This window comes from Talaromyces marneffei, chromosome 2 (assembly GCF_009556855.1).
Source record: "Talaromyces marneffei chromosome 2, complete sequence".
In the NCBI taxonomy this organism is placed as follows: domain Eukaryota; kingdom Fungi; phylum Ascomycota; class Eurotiomycetes; order Eurotiales; family Trichocomaceae; genus Talaromyces; species Talaromyces marneffei.
This window is the reverse complement of record NC_072349.1, coordinates 2,430,694-2,444,598: the sequence shown is the minus strand read 5'-3', so window position 1 is coordinate 2,444,598 and position 13,905 is coordinate 2,430,694. Positions and strand designations below refer to the sequence as shown.

The 13,905-nt window shown below is 46.8% G+C and overlaps 6 protein-coding genes across 6 annotated transcripts; 4 read left to right on the top strand and 2 right to left on the bottom strand.

Moving 5' to 3' along the window:
• Positions 1–446: 446 nt before the first annotated feature.
• On the bottom strand, positions 447–1,904 carry EYB26_003242 (uncharacterized protein; the record flags this gene model as incomplete). The annotated part of the gene is made up of 2 exons (XM_054262544.1): positions 447–1,211; positions 1,278–1,904. The coding sequence occupies 2 exons, from the start codon at positions 1,902–1,904 to the stop codon at positions 447–449; spliced, it is 1,392 nt and encodes a 463-aa protein (XP_054118519.1).
• A 2,481-nt stretch (positions 1,905–4,385) lies between these two features.
• Positions 4,386–5,322, top strand: EYB26_003241 (uncharacterized protein; the record flags this gene model as incomplete). The annotated part of the gene is made up of 5 exons (XM_054262543.1): positions 4,386–4,451; positions 4,497–4,515; positions 4,578–4,653; positions 5,077–5,162; positions 5,225–5,322. The coding sequence occupies 5 exons, from the start codon at positions 4,386–4,388 to the stop codon at positions 5,320–5,322; spliced, it is 345 nt and encodes a 114-aa protein (XP_054118518.1).
• Positions 5,323–5,947: 625 nt separating this feature from the next.
• Positions 5,948–7,375, top strand: EYB26_003240 (uncharacterized protein; the record flags this gene model as incomplete). Its single annotated transcript, XM_054262542.1, has 4 exons — positions 5,948–6,213; positions 6,264–6,349; positions 6,405–6,811; positions 6,860–7,375. 4 exons carry the CDS (start codon positions 5,948–5,950, stop codon positions 7,373–7,375), a joined length of 1,275 nt encoding a protein of 424 aa, XP_054118517.1.
• A 698-nt stretch (positions 7,376–8,073) lies between these two features.
• On the top strand, positions 8,074–8,991 carry EYB26_003239 (uncharacterized protein; the record flags this gene model as incomplete). Its single annotated transcript, XM_054262541.1, has 1 exon — positions 8,074–8,991. The coding sequence occupies one exon, from the start codon at positions 8,074–8,076 to the stop codon at positions 8,989–8,991; it is 918 nt and encodes a 305-aa protein (XP_054118516.1).
• A 650-nt stretch (positions 8,992–9,641) lies between these two features.
• On the bottom strand, positions 9,642–11,913 carry EYB26_003238 (uncharacterized protein; the record flags this gene model as incomplete). The annotated part of the gene is made up of 2 exons (XM_054262540.1): positions 9,642–10,724; positions 10,777–11,913. 2 exons carry the CDS (start codon positions 11,911–11,913, stop codon positions 9,642–9,644), a joined length of 2,220 nt encoding a protein of 739 aa, XP_054118515.1.
• A 986-nt stretch (positions 11,914–12,899) lies between these two features.
• EYB26_003237 (uncharacterized protein) lies at positions 12,900–13,499 on the top strand (the record flags this gene model as incomplete). The annotated part of the gene is made up of 5 exons (XM_054262539.1): positions 12,900–12,954; positions 13,025–13,051; positions 13,118–13,147; positions 13,211–13,301; positions 13,385–13,499. The coding sequence occupies 5 exons, from the start codon at positions 12,900–12,902 to the stop codon at positions 13,497–13,499; spliced, it is 318 nt and encodes a 105-aa protein (XP_054118514.1).
• Positions 13,500–13,905: the final 406 nt, after the last annotated feature.

The following is a 13,905-nucleotide window of genomic DNA, read 5'->3' as shown; positions in this document are numbered from 1 at the left end:
GACTCATAGCCAACTACTTTCATGCTACTTTACAGACGTAGGGTTTTAATTCAAGTTCTTCATTGTATCGTTTATTTCAATTTCTAGAATACAGTTCCTCCTAGTACAAAACCTCCTCCGTCTTCTCTTGTTCATCCTAAACGTGTAACACCAAGAAACTCCGCCAACGACTTCAGAGGTACAAAAAGATCAAAATACAATCGGTCAAACTCTGTTTAGAAAAACTCCAAATCCGCCCAATGCTCAGTGCTCAAACGCAATACAAAGTGACAGTCAATCATTCATTCAAGTTTTATTTTCGGGTCTCCGAAGCCCGTATCTCCTCCAAACTCTTCATGCTAACAATCCTTTTTCTTGTCGGTTTTCTTTTCATTAAATCATTTCAAATCATTCAGTTATTCGTAATAAGCGTTGCAAAGCATGTAGTCGTTGTGTCAGATGAGGCTTCACACCGCATAGCCCACGTCCTCAGTAGCTCGAGCAGCTTCAGCTTGAGCTTTCTTTCTCTCCTTGGCTTCCCAAATCATCTTCTGGCGCTTCATCTCATCCACGTTAAAATAGGTCTCGCTGCTAGAACTGCTGGTTGATCGTCCGCTGACCAGAGCGGTTAGGGATTTCTTCTTAGACAACATCGGCTTGGTCTTTGCTGTTTCCTTGATATCTGGGCGAGAACGGATCTTGCGAAGCTGATGGCTGATCCTTTCGAGAGTGGATTTGCTTGGCTTGCTGTCCGGGGTCGGAGAACGGGACTTCTCGGATGGTGTTGCAGCACGGCTGTCTTCAGAAGAGAAGGACTCGTTCATTGCAGAGGTGAAACTAACTCCAGAGTCGGCACTGCGCTTGTGAGTCTTGCTGCGTATTTCAGCCTCGAGGTAGTCGCGATCTCTGACTCGAGTACATTCATTAATCGTGTCATTAGCCAGGTTGAGGTATTTCTCCAAAAATCCGCGCACCATAGGCCATGCAGTCTCATCGCCAGGACGAGCTCCTGACTTCAAAAGACTTTCGAGAGCTACTTTGCCATTTCGTTCAAGATTTCTAATATATTCAAAGAAGTACTGGCGCTGGCGTGCAGTCTCAACCTTGTCCTCATAGTCCCACTCTGGTTTAGGAGCTTTGGCACCGTCCACTTGAAAAGTGAACAATGTGTTCAACATAGACATGCAGGCGACTTTGTTGAATGGCTCCAGCCACAGCTCGTTGATCAGAATCTGTACGAACAAGCGTTAGCCTGATAAATATCTCCAGAGTGCTTAGGATAGGGGGGTAGAGCTTACCCAGCGACGTAGGCTTAGGCACATCTTCTTGTAGATAGAGACAGCTTCACGTTCCTTCGCTTCAATCAACTCAATCCAGCGCACAGCACCAGGATATTTCTCTTTCAAATCTTGTTTGTGAACCTCGAAAACTCGAATAGTCTTGGATGGGGAAATGCTCCATTCGACGCCCAAGCTCTCGAAAGCCGCTAGAATGTCCTTCTTGCGACGAGACTCGAGGTTTTTCAAATAGTCCAAGGCGGTTAATGCCTGTGGGAAGTCGACATGCTCCAAGTTTTCAGTAAAGACACGGCGCACAAAAGACATGGTGAATCCCACAGGGAGATTGTATTGGTGGGGACCCTTGGAGATGTGCGAGATTAGCTGTGCCTTGAACTGGGACGCAGCATCAGCGAGGGGTAGGGTCGAGTTCTGCATGGGAGGGTTTGCAAAGCTGGACTCCTTGAATTTTTTTGGACCAGCTGTCAGAGGGAGTGTCTGACAGTTGAGAGCATAGAGACTGCGAAGAGGAATCTCGTATGAGGTGGGGTTCATCATGTAATGCTCCAAGATGTAGGGCATAGCTGAGCCGTCTGAGCCAGCAATCCCCTTGGGCTGGGGTTGGGGGGAAGGAGACTGCCCATCCATGGCGTTGGGGATAACAAAGTCGACTTGAAGGATGGAATATCTGCTGTACAGGGGAAAGAGTGACTTAACAGGCAATTACAGGAGCGCTGTACGGACAATCCAGAGTTGAAACGAGGGAGACGAAGTTGTGCAGCGAAGGCTGATAAAATACTTGTTGGTTGTGCGTGGGAAGAAAATCTTTCATTAATAGTGCGGGGTGGAAAAGATGGCTGCTTTGTTGTGAGTTTGTTTTTGACGAGATCGTCGTCGAGGAAGGTTTTTAGTTGACTGCAATTCTAGTAGACTGGTTGTCGAAAGGAGCACTGATTCATTATCCCTTTCTCAGCATGAACGAGCGAGTGGCAGTGTAGTTGTGTGCAGAATCGACTCTTGAAATGAATCCCCGAAGAAAGTTGGCTGGGTTGATAGACTGTTGTGTTTTGATAGACGGATACTGTCACAACTTGGAGGTGCAAATGCAGAGTCAGGCGAAATGCTCCCAACGAATGAAAAGTGTCCGCCAGGGAGTGAAAGAATTGAGTCTTCTAAAAATAAGTACGGAGTAGATGTCGGGTCGAACATCAATGAATTGAAGACAAGGATGGCTGAAAGGCGAACTGGCAGAAGAAAGAAGATAAAATAAGAAGCTCCAGATGGGGGAAGTGGAGAAAGAGTGCAATCGGGGCTGGCTGGCCAGGACGTTATCGCACCACTACGCTAGGGATCCGAAAAGAAGACCAGGATAGAAAATAGCACGTAGAAACAGAAGCAGAAACAGAAGCAGAAACAGAACAAAGACGTTTGATGATGTTTGGAGTATTGAAAGAAAGAGAGTGGAAGGACGTGGGGAGCAAAATAGTAGACGATACCGTATGGTCAATACGGCGTCGGTACGAGGAACGTACCAAAACACGGGAGAACATGGTTGCATCGGCTGTTTCCCAGTGTAAGTCGACGTATGGAAATTCAAATAATATTTAACATTTAGAATTAATGAGCGTTTTTCTCACCAACTAACCCACATATGGCTAAGCATGTCTTGCTAGTAGGAACTAAAGGATTCCGACAGGCTGGCCAGACGCTTTTAGTGTGCTCATGGCGGCCTAGATTCTGAATTACGATTTGGTATGTACTTGTAGTGGACAGGCAAACACGAAAAGTTGGAAATTTGGACAAATCGTTATTCTCTAATCGATGAGTATACTACGTAGTAGATGACTCCATCAGTGGGCCTTTGGAATTGGGTTTGATATGTGGCCAGTCACACTACGTACTGAAGATGGAGTAATTAAACATCAAAGCAAACAAGGGAAGCTTTTAGCGCACCCACTCCAGTGACAGACGTGTGTGTACCAGTAAAATACTAAATACGGCGGTAATTGGAAATAGTAAATACTCCGTACAGTGGCGCCGACGGAGGATGTAGTACCACACTACCTTTAAACCTGACGGTGGCTGTTTCTTTCGCAACGCGCACTCACTGTTTCTCGCCGTCTTCTCATCCTTATCATTCATGCTACGTACGTAGTAGCATGTCATCAACCCGGTCGGTTCAATGGAAAAATAATGAATAAAGACCTGGCTGCAACCCAGATGACTGGCGCATTGCAACTTCCCGAAGATAGTAATAGTACTCTGGACTCAACGTGGCGGTTATTTCATCCTGGCCCGGCATTCCTCGTGGGGTGGTATCACGGTATCGGTCACTATCGGATCACGATGCTGTGTTTAAGAGCTTAAGTCGCATTGCGTATGTACTTACATGTACATGTACATGTAGCCCGGGCTCTGTGCCTCTGTCAGACAAAGGTCGTACCTCGTAACACAAGTCGTACGGAGTAGTCGCTCTAGATGGTATGATGGTGCGCCTAGCCCAGCCCCAGTCTGTCGGGACCGCGGAAGCGGCCACCGTCGTCCAATTGTCTTTTCGCCGGCCCCGTCTCCTTGCTTGTCTGCCACTGAGTTGAACTCAATCACAGCTGGCCGTGTTCAGGTCCCATAAATGATAATCCCATTTAGCTGCCTGCACTTTAAAAGTTTAATCGCGTCTCTGACTCTCAGGTCTTTGTTTCCGCGGAACTGATCGTCGGCCGGTCAGTGCCAACCATCCAGATCCCGCTGCTGGAGCCCGGTCCCAAGAATGAGGTCGGAGGCACAAGGCGCAGCGAGTACGTCCTATGCCATCCTAGGCAGCTAGATGCATGAGTACCTCTCCGCTGGGCCAGTGATCTGCGCTACTGTGCAAAGGCAGCTGTCCTAAGAGCTAATCCATTGTTCTCTGTCTTATTGTCGGGTTCGTGAGACTAGATGTTCGAACTTCGTGCGGCATAAAGATGGTGAGTGAGCCGGACTAATTGGTATGGTAGCCATGTTGCCCAATTCTTCAGAACATCCTTCGCCCCTCATTCAGTCTTCCTCAGCACCACGAACAATCTCGATCCGTTTCAGGTGGGGGGGCTCCTTTTGCTGTGTTTGCTCCTCTGCAGATATTTGCCACGAACCATGTCTGCTTTGGAAGGCGTGGCCACTGGGTGTGGAGATGACGATTCTACCGTCGGTTGTAGAATTGTGAGCTATCTCAACTGTTGCCACTTCGCTGCGAGTGTGAGCTAGACCTGTGTCGGCCTTCGCGGTATGTGTGGTTGATCGATACATTCGCGTGGGAGATGTGTACTTATACTTGCATCATATCAGTCCGTGCCATCGAAGGCCTGGGTTTCAGCCACCGAGAGCTGTCACGATCGGCCAAGACTCAAAGCCGGCCAGCACGGTTGATGCTAATATCTGTGACCTGTCTTGCTGTAGTTGAGTCGTTGATAAATTTCGATAAGAATAGTAACTTTAATAATAAGAACTCCATTTTCTGACATGATATCTTTATACGAGACACTCATGATCCAAAAAAAAAAGAAAAGAAGAATCGGGAAAGAAAAGAGAGATGCGACTCATTTGCAGGATGGAAGGAGCTTGGGTGGCTCTCTGATACAGGAACCTCGAACAGTAGTTAGTAGCTGTTATCTCCGCGAACTTCGCTTGTTCCTTCTTACACTTTTTTTCTTAATTTTCTCTTTCACATAAAACACGACTTGCCTTCATTTTCCACTAGAATCTGATAAATCCGAAAAAGTGTCTTGGAGTAGATTGGCCTGCTTTTGAGAAATGGTGCTAATCGCACGCTGATACAATTGTTGAGACTGGCAGGATTCTCTAGTGTCTCCGCCCTTCAAGAACGCAGGGTAGTATACACTCAATCGCATTCAGCTGACCATTCGGCTAGCGGCATGTCAAACTCGGACACCCCGATTATTTATTTCAATTCCACTGGCTAATAATAATAATAGTCTTAGGTGAGAAAGAAAGCACCCCCGTTGAGCCGCAGATCAATGTGGCAGAGTCCAAACCATCATGCGGCAGTCCCTGTTTGAGTCTCAACCACTAAGAACCACCCGCCTTTCCGCTTTAGGCAATTAGTGTACAGTCTTTGCTCCTAAAGGAAAAATCGCAATATGTATCTTGGCGCCTGGTCAGACATGGTCTGCTTTGCATTGATCTGACTGCCTCGATGAGGACCCTTTCATCATAATCTTATCTATCTCTAGCAGCCGGGCCAAGATGCGCAACGGAGATACGCTTATTCTGCGACGGTCTCATCCTCAGAAGAGTCACGACCAATACATTCCTGGCTAGCAATGTCTTGTGCGATCTGATACTGCTTCACCAGTATGCGCTGGCTTGGCACATAAGTAGCATGTTGTTGTCCAGTTTTTGAATCGGGGTTCTTCCTCTTCTCATCATCATCGCATTCACTCTTTACTCTCTCGATCTATTTTCTTGCGAACAGCTGGCTCTGTTGCTGTGTGCTTGACTACTCTCTTTTGATCGTAATCTGCATACTTTTGAAGTCACTCTTTCTTCTGCTTCTCCCTCCAAGTCTTTTTGATTCCTTTTCTCAAATCTCCACGTTGATCGCGGATTTTCTGAGCACACACAAAGTATTCCGCATTCAAAATATACCCTTTTTTTTACAACCTTGACGACTGTCTTCTTGAAATCTCCTCGACATCATGCTTGCTAAACAACTCCTCTTCGCCTTGGCAGTGTCTGCCAGCTTTCTCGGGAGCGCTACGGCAGCCAATGGCTTCAATGGAGGGAACAAAGGAGGAAACAATGGAGGTAACAATGGAGGCAACAATGGAGGTAACAATGGAGGCAACAAAGGAAACAATGGGGGAAACAATGGAGGAAACAACTTGATCCTAAACCCCAATCTGGTTCAAACTGGAAGTCAGCAAACTGGTGGTAACTCCGCTGGAGAAACTGCTTCTGCAACGTTAGTCAACGATTCCATATAATATGTTTACATGCTAATCTCGGTTGTAGTGACAAAGCCAACTTCATCAACTTCTGTCAAGGAAAGACCCTGACGAACGGTGCTCAGGTTACTGGTGGATCTTGCAATGGCATTGGTATGTTTTGTTGATCATACATCAGCTTGAGCAACACTGACAATCAATTCAATAGTTATGGGAGATATCCCGGCCAAAACCAAGATGGTCTCAACTGTTATCTTGAGTCCCCAGAACTTGCAAGATATTGCTGCCAACCAGGACTTCACTGTCTCACTCCAGGTTGCAAACCTCCAAGCCGGTGCCTTTACCAACGCTACCAGCACATACTACGCAGCACCACAGGCTCTTAACTCTGCGGGACAAATCATTGGCCACGTCCATGTCACCATTCAGAATATGGGCAGCCTCAACCCTTCCACGCCCCCTGACCCAACTACCTTTGCTTTCTTCAAGGGTATTGATGATGCCGGTAATAACAAGGGTCTATTGCAAGCTACAGTTGCAGGTGGTCTGGCCGCTGGTACTTACCGTGTCTGTACCATGTCTTCATCTAGTAATCATCAGCCGGTTCTTATGCCAGTAAGTTATTTTTCCTAATCTTTGTGACTTGTCATTAATATTTGCTAGGTTGCCCAACGAGGTGCACAAGATGATTGCAAGTACTTTACCGTTGGCCAGAAGAACAATAACAACAACAACAACAACAACAACAACAACAACAATAATAATAATAACAACAACAACAACAACAATAACGGCAATGGTAAAGGCAGCAACACCAACACTGGGGGCAACACTGGAAACAAAGGCAACACCGGAGGCAACACTGGAAACAAAGGCAACACCGGAAGCAACACCAATACTGGAAGCAAGGGTACATTCAGCGGCAGTAAAAGCGGCAATGGCAAAGTCGTCGACTCCGCTGGTTCTTCCAGCTCTTCAAGCTCTACCGACTGCAGCACCGTCGCCAGTGCAACCGCTACAGCATCAGCTTCAACTTCAACATCGGCTAGCGCTACTGAAGTTGTAGCAGCAACTAGTTCCAGCCCTGCTGCCAATGCCGACAAGGGACACAGCAGCAAACACGGCGGCAACGGAATGAGATCTAACGGTCGATTCGTGTTGAGAAAGTTCGTTGCTTAATTGCACTCATTGGCAAGCATGTCTAGGTGAGGCTGTGGTAATGGACTGCAATGTGTGAGGACTTGGAAGGACATATGGTTTTAGTTCATACAGAAAATGTATATTTCAGCTGTATGAGTTTAGGAAGGCTAGTGGTGGATTGTGCGATTTGTCTGTTGAGTGATTAAGATTTGGGTCGATATCTGCTGGTTGGGTAGTGATCGTTATGCATTATGTCTGTCATTTCATATCAAAATATTAAATTCATGCACTTTATTTTTTTCAAAACATGAGTTAGTTATGGATTGTATCATTAATTGTAGTGAACGATACTGTAGATACCTAGATAAGATTAGATAAGGAGACTACCTATCTCGGCGAGGTCAGAATAATTAATTCCTGCGGAACAGGTCATTCAATCAAACTTGTTACACTACACGTCACAGATCTGATACACAAACAACCAGACAAGACAAGAACAGAAAAGTTAACCCAGACAACCGACAAAAATAGCAAATAGTCCAAAAACGTGGTCGAGGATATTGTCTAGTTGGGGATCTGGAGAAAAAAGAAGGGAACTAGCCAGCGTCGCGTTTCCCAGACCACTGTGCGCGGACAAGCTACGACTGACTTATTATTAGCCTGCGACAGGCTTCGAATCAACAAGGGAGAATTTTTACGAAAAAGGGACCGAGATAGTCCGTAAAAAAGAAAAAACAATGGCCACAAAGCCATCTACAGCTGCCACAAGCAGCACCGTCACTGCACCTAGTACATCGACATCGACATCGACATCTACCACCAAACGCAAACACACCTCCTCAACATCAGCACTAACCTTCGAACGAAAAAACACACACCTCCTACACATCCCCTCTAAACCCTGCGAGGGCAGCAATAACAAAAAATACCGCATCGCCAAACGACCCATTCCCCGCGCCCCTGTCGCATCACCCTACGTCGGCAGCACCGTGCCCAAAATTGTGTATGTAAGCAGCAAAACACCGTTCATGAGCGCCGTGAAACGCGTTCAGAAACTTTTGAGGTTAGCGGAACGGAGGGCCATGATGCCCCTGATTGGGAAACGGCGACACTCCCATCACCACCAGCAATATGGTGCGAAAGGGGGAGGGGGGGATGTGTTGGAAAAGTGTCAGAAGAAGCTGAGAGAGGATAAGGTTTTGGTGAAAGCCACGGGGAGGGCGATTGAGAAGGCGTTGAGTGTGGGGAGGTGGTTTGAGGAGGGGAAGGGAGGGAGTGGGGAGGAGTTTGAGGTTGTGATCAGGACGGGGAGCGTTTGTGTTGTTGATGATATTGTTGAGGAGGATGTCGAGGATCATGAGGAAGATGAGGAAGATGAGGAAGATGGCGAAGAAAAGGAGGGGAGTATTGATCCTGATATAAACATGGCCAAGATCAATACCACGGATAACACCAACGAAGACTCAACTACAACCACACAAGACCACAAAGATGGGGACAGGGGAGAAGAATCCAAAAACCAACGCCGACGACGCCGAAAACGAGAACGCATACGCGAACAACGCCTCAAAGCCTTCGTGGACGAAGACGGGGAGACGCCGGAGTCAAGGACGAGGTGGGTTAATATGGTTGAGGTTGCTATCAATATGAAATAAACAACCACTCTTAACTTACGTGTTTGGACGGAGGTTAGTTATGAGAAGGAAGAAATTCATTAAACTGTGCTCAATAACGGGGTCAACTCGACCCTGGAGTTCATGTACATACATACAAAGAAATGAGATAAATAGATACAAATGAATGGAAGATAACATTCTTCAAATGTCTTCAGTTCTCCAGTGTCTTGTCTTGTCTTGAAGAGGAAGTTAGTTCATGTTATGCAGAGGGAAATATAGCATGAGATGGTATGTCGAGTGAAATAAAAGAAATGATTGCCCACTGGCTCATGGATGTAAGATGTTAAAATAGGAGGAATGCTGATACTTCCAGAAACAATGACAAGCAGAAAACATTAATTAAGAGAAAAAAATAATGAAAACAGAAAACAAAACACCATACCCCAGAACGCAAGAAACCGAGTTGAGAAGAAAGAAAAATCCTTGCGTCCATATCCCTCATGAAACAAAAAAGAAAAAAAAAGGGCCTTATTGCGCAATGCAGGCAATCAATCAATCAATCAGTCATATAAATAGTCAAAACGTCGAATGATCTCTAATTTCTCCATTCGCAGATGCATTGCAACCCATAATTATTCCAAGTCATAGTCAAGTCATTTTTATACAAGTTGTGCTTCGTGGCGATTAGATCATCTTTCAATCTTTTGCCAGCCGTTAAGATATGCCATCAATCCGATACCGAGAAGGACGACTCCCACCATTGATGCGTATGGCCCCGAGGTTTCTAGCATGTTGGCTTTCCGTTGTTGCGTCAGTGAGGATACCGCGTTCTCTAGCTCCTTGATCTTGTGGGGATCGACTTTGTGGTTCAAAAGAGTTGACTTCTCGGGGGGTTTGCCGATACCACGGGTTTCGGTAATACTAGTCTCGGCTTCATCTGCCAAAGACTCCTTTGCTTTCGCGGCCTGCTCGCGTTCCTGTCGGATCGTTTCAATCATCTCGGCAAGAGATTTGCGGGCTTCGATTGTTTCGCCTTCTGCTTTCTCGGCGCGTTGCTTGAATGTTTCAACCTGAAGTTTCATTTCTGCCAACTCTGTGACCATGTTATCAAGTTGTTGCTGCAAATGTTGAGTTTGCGCATCAAGGACGGGAGCCTCGAGACCCTTGGTTTCCGCGACCTCGATTGGTTCTCTCATTGAAGTATCAAGAGTTTTTGTAATCTCTTCAACCTCTGAAATTACCGGTTCGACATCCATTTCACCTAGCTGCCCCGTAGGCTCTGCTAGACTGTCCGGTTCTTGTTTTCGCGTTTCCTCTGCATTTTCACGAGCTAATCTTTCCTGTCGGAGAAGCTCTTCCAATTCCTTCACGCGACTGTTTTGGGCTTCCAATTCCCTTTTAGTGAGTGACAAAGCCTCGATCAGAGACAGAATCTGACTGGACTCTTTAGAAACCGGAGAGCTTGTTGGGCTATCCTTTAATGGTTTCTCAGTATCTGACCGTTTCAACCCACCTGCAGATGGCTCAGCAGCTCGGCGAGCAACATCTGGCTTTTCAGGCAGTGGTTGTTGTGGAGGAGGAGCAGGAGGTTCGGAGAATCTGATAGGGTCGATACGAGACATCTTCGCTCGTCCATTCATCTGCCTGTGATTATTTTCAATTTTATGATTGAGCTTATCTTTGTCCGAACCGTCTGATGAAATGAGCGTTTGCAAGAACTCGTCTGTTTGTCGAAGGTCCAAGGATTGCTGCTTCGCTTGTTTGATCTCGGTCTGAAAACGTCAGTGTATAAGCTCTTAATATGGAAAGATGACTATTACTTACAGTGAGCCGCTTGACGACATGTTCAATGGTGATAGGCGAGAGCCAGTAATTCATTTGTCTTTGCTGATGCAAAGCACTCATTTGGCTGCTTGTGCTTGCTGCACTTTGGACACTGCGGTTACTGAGTGAAGAGCTTGCTCGACCGCGCAAGTGCACAACGGGTTGGCTCAACGGCGAAGGTAAGAGACCTCCACCAGATGTAGGGTCGATATCGCCAAAGTTCAAGTCGAAGATATTCGGTCCCGTATTATATACTCCGGCATGTTCAACTTTTGCCGAGACCTTGTGATGGACAATGGATTTCTGATCCTCGCTCACAATATCGATACCAAGATCAAGCGCGTCGTTTTCTCGTAACTCGTGTGGTTCGGATTCTCGGCTTTCAGGTGACAGGCGTTGACCGTTGACGAAAGTACCGTTTGAGGATTTTATATCACGAATCCAAATTTTTCCTCGGCGATCAGCCCAAATCTCAGCATGCTGTCGTGACAGCACCTTTGAATCAAAATACCCATTGACGGGCGTAGGAATAGTCTTTGCGTTCGTTTGCCGACCAATGCGAAGCACTTCTGGCATGTAAGGCACGGTAATATGTTTCTTCTCAAATGTACCGTTTAAAGGAATAAGGGTGAGGATGGCAGGCGGGTCAGATGAACCCTGCATGCCAGAGGTGGCAGAAAGGCCATTCTGCTGCGGTGACTGAATCATATGTTGTGATGGCACAGGCGACGGCTGGTGGATGGCGGACATCGCAGACGACGCCGTAGGACCACCGTTTGTTGAGGTAGATGCTGAGACTGGCTGAGGCCTCACATTTGTTACGCCAGATACTGGCTCGGATTTTGCGGCGGGCCACAAGCCACGACCGGCTTTCTTTTTTGACGACCACGTAGCTGATTCACCGTTCGAGACTGTACCATTACTGACGTGGGCGACGGTGTTTGTAGATGTCGCTGAAGCGTTGGAAGATAACGAGGAAGAAGAATTGGATCTTTGCACACTCTTTCGCGGCATAAACATACGTGACACGTCGTCTGTGTTCATTGAGCCAAGAGCCGCCTGTCCTCCGTTACCAGTAGAATACCATCCTAGACGAGGCCCCGATTGCACGCTAGGTGGTGAAGCAACAGCAGTCATGAGGAGAAGCGATCGTTGACGATATATGAGCGATGAGTGCCGTCGAAAAAGCGATGTAGCTCGTGTGACGCGTGTGAAGTAGAAACAAGGGTATTATCTCAGGTAAAAAAATACAAATGGACGGAACGACGCTAATGTGACCAACATGAGGATTGCAAGGCGGGTATGACTGGAGGTGAAATATGTTTCGGAGGAGCGCGAGTTCGTTATCTACCGGTAGAGGAACTGCTGATTTAGCACATAATCGCGACTGAGGATGCCGACGGATATCATGACTTCGAGAATCCACCTAGCTTGGCAAGATATAATTACCTGAGTATGAAATGAAATGAGCTGATTTGTGCAAAATGTATATTCAAATTGTGAGAAGATCAATTTTGTATTGCTTCGTCTCTAGTTTGAGGTCGGTTATTATCTCCGCGGAATACGTAGTCGTGGTTTGACTCAGGAGAGGTGTCAGTGACGGACGGGCCAGAGACGGTCGGCCACCAGACAGGACGCCGGACACGCCTTCGACCAGCTTTGTTGGAGGTGCTTGAGGGTATGTGTGGTGCGGAAGTCGGCTTTGTTCAGGTTCAGATGGCAGGGTACAGATCCATGGATCGACAGCGGTGGTGGTTTCGCCTCAAAGCGAGGATCTCAGTCTGGCAGAAGACCAGGAAAGCGGGATAGTGAGTTCACTGGACGGACTGTCGACCAGAGTATCTCGCCTCACGTTCCCCATGTTGAGTCCGTTGCATCAGTGAGGTCACGTGTGATGCTATTCCAGCCAATCATGGGGCCATATTTGCCGCACAGATCACACGTTGTCTGTAAGAGGTATAGCGGGCAGAGAGATATTGCCATGGCACACCGCCCGTGCAATAAAGGTGTTGGCGACAGCAAAGAAACATCCGAGCATTCGAATACCATTTGCGCCTAGCAGTATTTGCTTGCTTTCAATCTTCTGTCCAAGTCATTCATTTGAAAGAACAGACTTCTTCAATATGCCTGTCGTCGCTGGTCCGCCCCAGGCCCATGGCCCTTCTACCTTGGAAAAGAGTGAGCTCCGATGAACGATACGTAATTCGTATAATTTGCGCTTGTCAAGCTAACCCATCTCTTTCTTCAGTGAAAATGGGAGCTCTGATGGGAACTTGTATGTTTGACGCTACCCCTTCCAAACCAATTGAATTAAAGCTGATCTTAACGATCTTGTTCTTAGCTGTCGGCATGATCATGGGCTTCATCGGCGGTATGCCTCCACCAAAAGTACAACGAGAGGGAATTATTTTTTGTTGACTGGATTTTATGATAGGTGCCGTTTCGATCTTTCAATACGGTGCTGGACCCAATGGTGTTATGCGCACTCTAGGAAAGTTCATGCTAGGTTCCGGAGCAACTTTTGGGTATGCTCCAAGTCCCCTCTGCAGTCATTTGCCAGTCATATTGGCAGTCAAGGAACTAAGAATGCTCACAAACTGCGATATAGAATGTTCATGTCCATCGGTAGCATCATCCGAACCGAAGGTCCCTACCACGAGGCCTGGCGTCGAGTTCACGCAAACCCTGTTATCCTTCCTCGAGAATCCCAAGAACGACGATGAGAACGGAATATTGACGGGGCTATTACGAGGGAGTTTAATGGTGGAAAAACAATGTACATTATAATATGAGCGTATTAGGTCAGACTAGGACCTGGAAACTGGTCGTTTTTTCCCCATGTGATGTAGCTTATTTCACGGCTACTTTTTTTTTTCTTTTGTCATATTCACAACTTGTATCCGTCCTTGACGGTAAAGAGGAGAGTAGGTGAATAACTTGGAACTTGGGAGACTGTACATATTGTTGGATAAATAAATCTTGCTGTAGGGGCTGCAAGGAAATTAATATCTTGGCAAAATCGAAGGGCAATTCAAGTGGTGATCGAAGACCTCTCAGCGGTAAGCCTCGACGGTAAAATGACGAACACGAAGCCAGACTCTAGCAGAGAGCTTTGCGCTAGAATGTTAG